General features: G+C 35.8%; 1 protein-coding gene across 1 annotated transcript in view; it reads right to left on the reverse strand.

Moving 5' to 3' along the window:
* The window catches only part of MAP3K2 (mitogen-activated protein kinase kinase kinase 2), an 88506-nt gene that overhangs the window by 23685 nt on the left and 51644 nt on the right, over positions 1-13177 (reverse strand). Inside the window, exons 2-5 of the mRNA XM_029225267.1 lie at positions 11554-11622; positions 7241-7359; positions 6527-6567; positions 4953-5052 (exon numbers count right to left, since the gene is read on the reverse strand). Of these exons, the coding sequence (XP_029081100.1) occupies positions 4953-5052; positions 6527-6567; positions 7241-7359; positions 11554-11560 (267 nt within the window). The 5' untranslated portion in view covers positions 11561-11622. The remainder of the gene's footprint in view (positions 1-4952; positions 5053-6526; positions 6568-7240; positions 7360-11553; positions 11623-13177) is intronic.

The following is a 13177-nucleotide window of genomic DNA, read 5'->3' on the forward strand; positions in this document are numbered from 1 at the left end:
CAAAAACCATGTAAAATAAAATTACTCTCTTTTATCTGCATTGATGAAAGTTTTACTTTTTTTATAGCAACCACAGATTCTCGTCCTCACCCGGTATGCTTACCAACATACAAAATACAATGAGCATCAGTGACGGATGCCGTGGAGGGGTGCCACCAGTAATGTACCTGCAATCTACAGCCTACCTGACACTCTTATCTCTGACTTGACCACTACAGTCTAAAACAAGTAAGCTAAATGGGTGAGCCATCCTACAGTAACCCCTGAATGTTGAAATTTGCTTTCATTAGTCCTCTCATGGATCAGATGTTATAAGGGACAAAAGCACCTGAACAGCCTGTGAGGAAAAAGCATGATTCATACTACTAAACAAAATACTTCTTTTTTTAAAAATGTAAACTTAGGGGCTTCCCTGGTGGCGTAGTGGTTGAGCGTCCGCCTGCCGATGCAGGGGACGCAGGTTCGTGCCCCGGTCCGGGAGGATCCCACGTGCCGCGGAGCGGCTGGGCCCGTGAGCCATGGCCGCTGGGCCTGCGCGTCCGGAGCCTGTGCCCCGCAACGGGAGAGGCCGCAGCGGTGAGAGGCCCACGTACCACAAAAAAAAAAAAAAAAAAAAAAAGTAAACTTAGTAGCTTAAGATGACTTTGTCAATAATCTTCAAAGTACATTCCGTTTCATTGAAAGGACAGAATAAAAACAAGTGAACATATTCCATACTTGTGAGCCAGCACTAACTAACACAGTATATAAGCCAATCAAACGTAAAGGCCTAGTTAGTTAAGGGTCCTCTACAGTACAAATACCTTGCGGGTAAGGACTCCCCCCACTAAGCCAGCAATGAACAGAGAGCACATCAAAAACCAAATACTTGGTAAATATTGTTTAATAAATACGATAGGGTAAAAGCTTCATCTGCACCCAAACCCACTAGCTGACATGGTGTGCATTCATTCTCTATAGATTTCTTTATGAAAACTATTCCTTGTTTTAAGAAAGGCTGCCAGACACAAATACAAAGCAGAACTAATGTGAATTACATCATACAATCTGCTTACATTTACTTACTCTGTACTTGAAATTATATTCCCAATTTCTGTTCATATAGCTAGTTTTATACTGTCACAATTTAGCTACTATCAGGCCTTTTTTTCTCTGTGAGAATTTTTTTCTAATAAAAAAAAGAATATTAACTGTTTGGTATCATAGAACAAGTCTGATCTACTTAATTAAATTCCTTTCGTTTTCCTATCAATCATGAACCATATTGGTACACCTTGTTCCCATCTTTAATAGTTTGTAAATTATATTTTAAGCACTAGAAAACATTTTAAAGCAATGAAGAGGATTGTTCTGCCAACCTTTCATTTAGGGGGAAACCTGAATGTTTACTTTAACTACACATTATTTATAATTGGATTGTTTACTTCTCCAAGATACTGCTGCTTTGGAAGGAAAAGACACTAATTTAAATCACAGTAACAAAGTATGAACATAAATGATTCCGCTCTTCTTTAGCTTACGAAAGTGAAATCTGGACATTCTGGAGTACCTGGAGTGGCAGCCTGGACTACTGTCTATATCGCTGATGTAATCCCTCATATGTGCTGAGATCACTTATTACAAATTTTAAAACAAGGACTAAAAGTCACGAACAAGTCCCACCCTACCTAAATTATACTAAATAAGTCACCCAATATTTCCCTGCTTGGTGAATTCATTTTGGCCTCATTCATGAAATCTATTTGCCTCTGGCTCATTACTGATAAATCCAGTTGTATGTTAATAAAAATCATTTCTGGAAAGGAAACTAAAAATTAAGTCCAAAACCCCATTAAATAGAACCTAAGTTTGAAATAAGTTAATTATCTTCCTAACTTTACATAGTGAAACATGAAAACTGCCCATAAAAAGGCTTGTCCTCCTCTACCTATCTAAAATGGAAAAGGTCTTAGAAAACCCACTTACTTTTGCCTGCATTTATCTCCTGTGACAGTACACACAAACCTGACACTTTATTAGATAAAGAGTAGCCTAACTCACAGATCTAACCAATCCCAGCTTAAATTTGCTTGTTTCAATTCTGGCAAACCAGAAGTTTACAGCCTTTTAGAACAGAGGATTTTATATCACACGAGAAAAAAATATTTATGGAACTGGAAAAACAAGAAGTCTAAATGAGCTTTTAGCTTTGTCTACAAGTCCACGAAACTAATACACCTTGTTAAGTCTTTCCCTAGTGCCCCCAATGTCCAAGGACATGCCCTGGGCTTGTCATGATGTGAATCAGGACATGGTTAACTTACAGAATCACAGATTCTCACAGAAACTCAGAGTTGCAAGACAATTTTAAACAATGTAATGTTACCCCAATGCCTCCTCCACCACATTTCTGCCAAGAGACCACCCAGCATAATGGCAAAACCACTCTCAGAAATCCTTTAGAAAGCATGAGAAAAAGAAACTGAAATGGACACATTTTCCAATTTTTAGACAATGGGAGAGGGTTCCTAAAACTACAGATCAATTAGCTTGATGTCAATCCTCAAGAAAACCCTAGAAAAAATTATATGCAGGCACCCCTTGTTTTAGTGTGCTTCACTTTACTGCACTTCAGATACCATGTTTTTTACAAATTGAAGGTCTGTGGCACCCCTGCCGCAAGTCTACTGGCACCATTTCTCCAACAGCATTTACTCCCCTTATGTCTCTGTGTCACATTTTGGTAATTCTTCCAAATATTTCAAACTTTTTCATTATTATTATACTTGTTATGGTGATCTATGATCAGTGATCTTTGATGTTACTATTACGAAAAGATTACAGTTTGCTGAAGGCTAAGATGATGGTTAGAACTTTTTAGCAATAAAAGTATCCTTAGGTAAGATTTTTTTTTAGACATAATGCTATTGCACATTTAAGAGACTATATTATAACGTAAGCATAACTTTTATATGCACTGGGAAACCAAACAATTCATGTGACTAGTTGTATTGCAATAGTCACTTTATTGTAGTGGTCTGGAACTGAACCTGCAGTATCTCCAAGGTACGCCTATAAACAAATTGGGAGAACTCAGAAAGGAAACAGCAATTTTAGGAGCTCAGACAGGTACAATATGAACAAATCATGTCAAACTAACTTCATTTTTTTTGACAGAACTACTAAGCTCACAGATCAAGACAATATTGTAGTCAATGTATCTTGGCATTTGAAAGTTTTCCATGATACAATTTTAGACCAAACAAAACCAAAACAAAGATATAACTGGGTTCCTTAGAATCATAACATGTGATAAAGATTCAAGTATGTTTGTAAAAGATACTAGGAAACACTGATCGGGGAATGGGGAAGACAGGGAAGAGAAGGAGCCTCATAAAGGGTATCCTATCCAGCTAGTTACCACCGTGGGTAAGTGGGGCCCATCCATCCCCACCTCCCACCACATCCTTGAGCCTCATATCGCCAATCCCAATTCCCCACCGCCATATGTACTTCAGCTTACACCCTACAGCCATACCTCTGAAAAGCCCTCAGAGTCTCAGGGGCTGGCAGATGGAAATCAGGCCAACACAAACAGAAATAAGTATCATGATAGGGCCAGGCAACAAGAGGTGTTCATGGCTAACTGAAAACCCAAAAAAGTATTTGAAAAATAACATTTTAAGGTATTACCACAGTATAATACTCATCACTTTGTTCAGAAATATTATTTGGATATGGATTTCTACTTTATCAAAATATTTTCCACTTTCAGCTATAAGTGGTTTCTTTAGACAAGCTACATTAGCATGTTCTTTTGCTTTAAAATAACAATAATTCATTTGAAAATCTAATATTTCAAATATTTTTATTAGCACAATGCTTTAACATTTGCAAAGTACTTTCACATTTTCTCAAATTAATTTTTACTGAACTTTCCACTGTCACTCCATTCCCACTGACACTTTTTCTACTCCTGACACACAAGTCTTTTCCATCTTAGGATCTCTGTGTGCTCTGCTCTCAAGCTGCTCTCTCTGTCAGGAATGTTGTTCCCCTCAAACTCTTTGCAGGGTTGGCTTTTCATACTTCAAATCTCAACAATTAAATATTACGACCTCATTCAGCTCTTCCTTAGTACTACCTAAATAGGACAAATACTGCCCTTGCCTTTATCCTTTATCGTAACACTTTATGCATTTCCTTCGAAGAACTTCACATATTTAAACAAATCAATTATTAACTGTCTGCTTCTACCACAAGTCTATAAACTCCATGAGGGGCTGTAATTCATAAATCATAGCCATCATGCCTGGCAAATTCAACAGTATTTTTCGACAGGGAACAATAACAAATTAACCAATTAACTACTGTCCCTAAAATTTTTTAAATCTCAAGATCTTGATCTGAGATCACAGGACTCGAAAGAAATCTCAGAGATTTGCAATCCACATTTTACAGAAGGTTCAAAAGGGATTCCCCAGAACACAGAGCTCCTGAATGCCACAGTGAGCCCTTAAGATTACACGTACTGACCCCCAACATAAACATGATGATCTAATCACGTCCTTACAAACATGAAAGTAATCCTTTAAGCTTTAACTAAACTGTCCAACTACCAAAGCTCTGTTGACTCTGTAGACAAGTATACAGTATGAAAAGAAAAGAGTTCATCAATAAAGAACAAAGAGTAAAAATAAAACACAAATAAGCAGCAAACCTCTAAGTAATACATATATTTCCTCCTTTAATAGATCTCAATTATTTGCACAGTAACACCTTTCAATATCCTCCACAATGAAAAAACTCATTTTAATAAGTTAAAATTTACTTCTGTTATCTTATTCCTCTCTAAAATACCATATCCTTAATCAAGCCCCAAATAAAAGCACAACCATCCTAAAACAATCTCTTAAATAAACACACTGTTTTCCAAAATAAGAACTATTGAAAGTTAAACTGTACATGTTTACCTCATTATTGGTATAATGTAGGTCCATAGACTGTCCAAAGGCAATTTTAGCTTTAGACCTCAGATCTTCCAGTTTAACTGGTCTGGGAAACTGAAGGATTCTATATAGACAGAATTTTTATATATTTTATTTTCTTAGGCATAGTTAAATAACTTACTTGCAACAGTTATCGCTTGGATAGAGAAATATAAAATTAAGTTAAAATGTAAACATTCACTTAAACACTACAATGGCGCATTTTTGATCAAGTGCACCAATATTTCAACACAAAGTTCAAGAACTCTGAAGTTTGTTCTATCTTAATAAAAATTATAAAAAGGAAATTCTCTAAATGTTCTGCACTTTATAATTTGTGCTGCAAGTGTTATATGAACATAAAAGAGCAATGTAAAATGTTCATTGAGGAAAGTGATTAAACTTAATTATGCGACATCCATATGATGAAATGCATCAAAACTGTTAAAAAGAATAAAGCTGTTCTCCAGGGATCCCAATTTTGATTCCTATACCCTTATCAACTCAACATTTCTGAGCACATATATATATCGTGTAAGCACATCTCCCCCAGATAAATATCTTTAAAGAGTTAAATTTTTTTAATTTTAGAATTTTCTTCGTATTTCACAAAGGATTGACTTGTGTTGCCCCTGGGGACCATGAACCTAAGCTTGGAGACTACTCTACTAGACCGTAGGTTTTGTAACAGGAGGGATCATGTCTATTTCACTTCATAGCCTAGCATATAGTAAGTACTCAATAAATAGTGCTCAATGAATTAAAAAAACTGAGAAAATATCCATAAAGAATTGTAAATAGGAAAAAAGTAGATTGGAGAATACATGTATGGTATATCTGGTATGTCCCCCCCCCTTTTTTTTAAACATCTCCGTGTAAATCATTTTTACATCTTCAGGTTGTATGATTTATGAGCCTTTTAAAATTTCTTAAAATGGATAGATCTTTCATTAAATTAATTTAATGAGACACTAATAATAGAAATAAAATCCCATCTTCTCTAACTCCTATTAGGTCTTGTTTAGCAATTCTGTTGTCAGCCACCACTACTATGACTTCCACCATTCCACTGAGATACAGATACCCAGTTGAAGGCTAGGCTTCCACCTCCGCTAAGTAATTTGGAGTCACCATTCCAACTCACTTTCCTCAATGTTATTAATTAAATACAGGTCATATGATTAAAGTCTCTTGAGAATAATCAAAATTGTGAATTTAAGACCACGCACCTAAATTCTATATAGTATCTGAAGGGACGATACAATTATAATAAGGAGAAATACATTTAATTTCCACTGAGTAAAAATTTTAAAATGCAGTGACCTTATTTATTTCCTAGTACTGCAAAGTAAAAACATTAATCATTTCTGATGTTTAGCCTGAATTTTGACAGGTTCTATCTTAAGTCCAAGTACACATTACAGTTACCAAGGACTATTCCATTCTCAATTTGTTAGCCATGAACCTTCATTAAAATCTAAAAACAACCTCTAATGGTCTTAACTAGGACATGCATTTGATTATATCAATAAACCGACATATAATGTTTCCTTCCTTACCTTTTTTCTCCTCTGTGTTCAAATTTGACTCGGACATCATTCTGTAACGAAATAATAAATCATTTCAGAGATCAGATAAAATTTCCAGAATTTCTAAATCACTTTTTTTTTCTTAGCCACTCATTTAAAATAGAGCAGAGGGGGAAGGAGGTTTCATTTTCAGTGTCAACTCCAATCAATTGATAGTGTCTACCAAAGAGCTGAGCTGAGAATTAGGTTGCTTAATCTGGGCTCAAAGGGAAAGAGCACCAAGATCTATTAGTGATGGCATCATGGGTCTGCGACATTTGTTAATTCTGTTAGAGGGCAATATAGAATACTATATTTCCACTTTTTTATGTTAGACATCCCAAACAAATTTAATATGATACTCCAGTAAAAATTAATTAAAAAAAAATCAAAATGATCTTCATCTGTAAATATACAGAATAATAGACTATTTTAAATAAAAACCATTGCTCGTGTTACATGCCTTAAGAATTGGATGAAATATCAACTCTAGAGAGAAGTTACCACATTAAATGAAACTACCATTTAAAAAAACAAAACAAAACAGACACCCTACGGAAAAATGTATGCAAATAACAAAATACTTGATTCGAAAGTGTGAAAGCTAATCACTTTAAACAAACCCTCTATACAATTAGGAGAGTCAAAGAAAGTAATTCATAGAATAACAATATATATTTATTAAAATATTATTGAGACAAATACCTGCTTTTTTGGTGATAAGGATTTTGCTTTTCTGGTTTCCTGTAAGGATAATGCTGGTCGACTGGCCTTATGAAGAACAGCCAAATCTTGCATGATTGAGTTCAAAGCTTGCTGATCATCTGGTATTTTTAAAATAACATATACACAGAATTGTAATTTCAATATGTATTTATCATAGACACCAATACAAAAATTTATAGTAAAATTTAATGCAAAAATACATTAATTTAATGCAAAAAATGCATCTAGAACATTTTCAATGCCTACATTCCTGCTATTTTGGTGAAATAAAAATTTAGTTATTTAAAAACTGAAGACAAGTAACATTAAAACTGCACTAGACTCAAGCACTTGCATCTTACTCGCATAGGTGTTCACACGAGACATTTATAAGGCAAGTAAAGTCACTCTGATGCTTCTAATGATGTAACATCCTAGCATATGAGTCAAAACAGCCCTGTTATGACAAATTCTTTTCTACGACACCTAAACAAAACATCAACAAGACATCTAAAATCCTAATTAAAACAAGTGGGGAAAAAATAAACAACTTTCTATAAATACCATCATTATTTAACATTTATGTTCAAAGTATGGAATGCCTTTTAGAGTTTTTCTCTTTCATCAATACTTCATGTCAGAAACAAAGAAACGCTTTATCAGTGGATGAAGACCTATACTGATACTTGGGGAAGAGTTTTTTTTTTAACTTCTTCACCATAAGGTTCAACAAGACTACATTTAACAGACAAACTATTTAATGGTCTCAGCCACTAACAACTTAAAAGGTATCAATGCAAGAAAAAAGTAATGAATCCATAAAACTGAATGAAAGGATCATGAACCATGAACCATGAACTTTTATCAAACACATCAGAGATTTCTAAGACTATAAGCATGAGCCTCCTAGTAATGTCAACTATATGATCTCTGGAAAACTTCAGAGACAATTTAATTGATTTTCACTAGTAAATCAACTCCACTAATGATAATCACCAATTGGTAAATAAAGGAACTGAGGGACTTTACAGCTTACATTTTAAAATGTAACCATTTTGGTGAAGAATAATTTATGTTCCAGAGCAGTAGTTAAAACATGCTTTATCCTGTAAAGGGAGATCATTAAAAAGAATGTGGCAAGTCAGTGGCTTCATCAGTCTTTCAAACACACAAATAGCTGACTTCTCTAACATGTTAATTTTTTATAACACTTAATATATTCTGTTCTACAGTAAAAAAAACTTGCATATTAAAATTAAAATAATGGCTCCAAAGGTTTTGTTAATAAATTCCAGGTCTGGAGAAAATTTTAATCCTTCACAAAGTATTCTTTGTAAAATAAAATTTCTACATAATATTAGCTTAGCCAAACAGTAACTGAGCCAGATGGGTATAATGTAATAACAACAGGTGTATTGTATATGGGTCCAAGCCAGATTATGTCAGTTATTGATAAAAATAAATCCTCCCTTAGAAAAAGAATAAGTTGAAAATGATCTGAACTGGAATAAAATTATCTGATGTAACCTTCTTAAGAAAAGTAAGACCCTTAATTCTATACTGGGGAAAGGAAAACTCTTAAACATATCTATGTTTTATTTTCTTCATTAAACACTTGAATTTAGGCATTTTCACAATATTTGATGTTTAACATTACATGTTTAATATTATAACACCAAAATAAATAAATGCCTGGGAAGGCTTTGGCTTAAATCTCTTATCACATTTACATATACTAACTTCCTTGTTTAAAAAAATGAATACCGTTTTCTACAGTACATGTAAAAAAGTAAAGAGAGCCATTTGAATAAAAGTAACTTCTCAGGGAGATAACATACAACTGAAGGGTTACTTAATTGAATTCCTTCTTTTTCTGGAATGAAGGAGAATCAGATGGTAAATTAGTACCCAGTAGGTAACTTACTTTTGATAAGATGTAAGCTAACAAATCCCCAAAGGATCGAGCAAAGTGGTGAACATACACTACAAGCACTGTTCTAACTATTCCTAGACTGTTTTACTCTATTAAGAATCTCTATGGTGGTTACAGGTACTAGGAAAATTAGACAGGTTATAAACGTCATAGGATCATGAGTTGATCCAAATGGCAGAGAGGATGCTTGAAGGATCCCAGAGCCTGACCAACAGTCACACAGGAGAAGCAGTGTATTTCTGACAAACGTTAAAAGGACAGTGAGTTGAGCAGAAAACCGGAAAATACTTGGGAAATAATTTCAAATAAAAAATTTATCAGCAATGTTTAATTTGATATCTTATATTCTTATTTTACTTTAAAACTACAGGAGAAAATCTTCAATCAAAAATTCAAATATCTGTGACACACTTTTAAATATTCACAGTTTCTTGTGACTAGCTTTGTACATGTTTTTAAGCAATGACTGTTCTTTGCATACTATAAGTATCATTTGAGAAGTATGGTGTAATTCAAATTTAATATAAAGTTCAGACTGCAAGTGAGAGCAACAAAAATGAAAAGTTGGTATGAATTCAGTAAAAGGATATCCAATTTGGAATTGGAGGCGAAGGTGACAAAAGTGGAGAATTTGGACTACATGATGGCACTGCACTCATGGTTAAAAAAGGAGAAAGTAGGGCTTCCCTGGTGGCACAGTGGTTAAGAATCTGCCTGCCAATGCAGGGGACACGGGTTCGAGCCCTGGTCTGGGAAGATCCCACATGCTGTGGAGCAACTAAGCCCACGTGCCACAACTACTGAGCCTGCGCTCTAGAGCCAGCGAGTCACAACTACTGAGCCCACGTGCCTAGAGCCCATGCTCCACAAGAGAAGCCACCACAATGAGAAGCCTGTGCACCACAACGAAGAGTAGCCCCCACTTGCCGCAATTAGAGAAAGCCTCCGTGCAGCAATGAAGACCCAATGCAGCCAAAAATAAAAATAAATAAATAAATAAATAAAAGAGACTGTAGAAGAGAAATTTAGAAAGTAGGAAGGTGGAGGTTTATTTTACACACTTACCACGAGTAGACACACTGAAAGTGTGCTAGCCCTCCCACTAAAGAACACAGACAAATTAAAGTTCCTTGGCCTAAATGCCATGTATATACATATACAAGTGACTAATATATTTTTTTTAATTAATTTATTTATTTTTGGCTGCGTTGCGTCTTCGTTGCTGCACACAGGCTTTCTCTAGTTGCAGCGAGCGGGGGCTACTCTTCGTTGTGGTGCACAGACTTCTCATTGCAGTGGCTTCTCTTGTTGCAGAGCACTGGGCCTAGAACACATGGTCTTCAGGAGTTGTGGCTCACAGGCTCAGTAGTTGTGGCGCACCGGCTTAGCTGCTCTGCAGCATGTGGGATCTTCCCGACCCAGGGCTTGAACCCATGTCCCCTGCATTGGCAGGTGGATTCTTAACCACTGCGCCACCAGGGAAGCCCCAGCAGACAGATTCTTAACCACTGCACCAACCAGGGAAATCTGAGTGACCAATATTGATACATTTGTTAAGCAAGTGGTAGGAAAAGTGTGACAAAGACAAACATTGGCAAATACATGTCAGCATTAAGATACCGTTATAAGATACTGGTCTAAGTTTAAAACCTTAGCTTCCAACTACCCAGTCCATTTTTCCCCATTTAAGATAGGACAGACCAGTTGCTCCATTTCTTTCTAGTGTTTCACTGTCCAATCCCTGCCTCACATTGGAATGCTCAACCCCAAGGAGAAAAGAGAAGGAAAGAAAGAAAAGAGAGTAAAGAAGAAAACAAAATGATATAGAAACTGAACACCCACAATCCATTCCCATACTTTAGCCTCTCTTTCCATTAACATTATGACACCATAGGAAATTCACAAGAGTTGTAAAACATATCCTCTTCAAGCACCAATGATTTACTGCTCTATTCTTTTATAAAGTTTCATGATTTATTATTTTTATGCAGCTATTTTCTTTAGCCTATCTATATTATTACACTGTTGAGTAATTATAACAATTCATTCTTCAGCATTTATTCAATCTTTAAAAGTCAGGTTTCTTTACCAAGTATTCTCTCTGGCCATCAGGTTCTAAGAAAATCACAATCCATCTTAACAGTCTATTTTGAATGTCCATACTATGTCCTGCATACACTGGTTATCCCAAAACTGTAGAAGTCAACACAAGAAGTACTTTAATTGAAAATCTATTAAGTAAATAAATGTAAAATATTACATAAATCTACTTAATCATAAAATTTCTTCATAAAAAGCTTATCATACACACAGAGAAAAAGTTGTCCCTCCCATTTTATCCTTTAATTATAGATGAGAAATGCTTTTAGTTGGAACTCACCCATCATGGCAACCAGCTTGACTATTTGAAAATTAGGGAAATGGTTCTCTCATCAGCATTCTCTATTGCCTAAGAACATAAAAAGATGAACACGTTAATAAGACGAAGAAAGAGAAGAGGTAGCCACAAAAAGAAAAAAGTCAGTACAAACAACACTGATGTGAATGTACAATATTAATACTTTACACATTTTGCTGGGGAGAAGTGCCTTCTTTTTTCCAGATATTCAATTATTGAGAAGGAAATGAAAATTATTATTATTTTAAATTAAATTTACCTAAGTACTTTTCAGGTTCCTATCTATCTAAGCTAAAGCAAAACAAAACAAAACGATTTTTGAGAGTCAAAAAACTTAAGAGATAATCTAATAAACTCAAGTTCCGGGACTTCCCTGTTGATCCAGTGGATAAGAATCCACCTTCCAATACCAGGGACGCGGCTTTGATCCCTGGTAGGGGAACTAGGATGCCACATGCAGCGGGGCCACTAAGCTGGCATGCCACAACTACTGAGCCCACGTGCTCTGGAGCCCACGCATCACAACTACAGAGAAGCTCGCGCACCGCAACTAAGACCCGATGCAGCCAAAACTAAATAAATAAGTATCAAAAAAACAAAAACAAAAACAAAACTGAAGTTCCCACAGGGCAATGGCAGATATAAAGATTGAGTGGCAAATGTCATATTTAGAGCCATCAACAAAATAGTAAAGGCCTACAAATCTCCATAAAAGAAAATATTATCACAATCAACAAAAAGGAATTAACCAAAAGTTTGCAGCAATCTGGACAGCATTTAGGAGTCAGAGTAAAAAGAGAGAATCTTGTGGCATTCTGACCTTCCCTATTCCTATCTTCCTGCCCCTTATTCCCAGCTCCAAAGTAGCAATCTAAACCAACAGCCCACAGTCACCATGAAAATGAGCAGCCTGGCAGCAACTGGAAAGGGCAGAATGGAACTGGAATGCCTTCAAAGTCTGATTCCAAAAAAACCGTCATTATTTGACCTACCTAATGGTTGGCTGATAGACCCCATTTGAAAGGCTGCCTTTATTTAACCTGACTCAAAGCTTTTCCATTGCAAAGAACTTGGAGTGTTTGCTGAAATCAATCAGGGACAACATATGTCAACTGTCTGAGGAAGGGGAAAATAGTTGGGCAAACAATAGGTTAAGAAAAAAATTTTTTAGAAAAGCTGAGAAATGAGATGTCAACAGGGAACTCTGAAAAGCTCCAACAGACTCCTGGGACTCTAGAAGGTACACAAATGCCCAAGGCTGTTGTTTTACTCAAGAAAGGCCTAAGAAGGCCCTCGGCTTTTACCTCTGGCTAACTCTGAGGCTCTGTGGAGCAGTAAGTAAAGGATAAGGTGGAGTTGTAAATGCCTGGGAGAAGGTTAAAGGCCAGCCCCAACACACACAGAAAACCACTCAAAAAAGACTTCGAGACTTATCTGTTCGAAGTATCTAAGGAAATCTCTGTCTAATCATTAGATGACAGCTAAACTAAGAGCAGTCTTCAGTGACCATATATGACAAAGAATACAGACTTTAAAAAGTGAGTTCTGAAATGTCACTAAACAAACAAATAAGAAGAATAAACAAAAAACACTGGGGAGGGGACTT

The sequence above is a fragment of the Monodon monoceros genome, unplaced genomic scaffold (assembly GCF_005190385.1).
Source record: "Monodon monoceros isolate NGI ecotype Baffin Bay Population unplaced genomic scaffold, NGI_Narwhal_1 Super_Scaffold_16, whole genome shotgun sequence".
NCBI lineage: Eukaryota > Metazoa > Chordata > Mammalia > Artiodactyla > Monodontidae > Monodon > Monodon monoceros.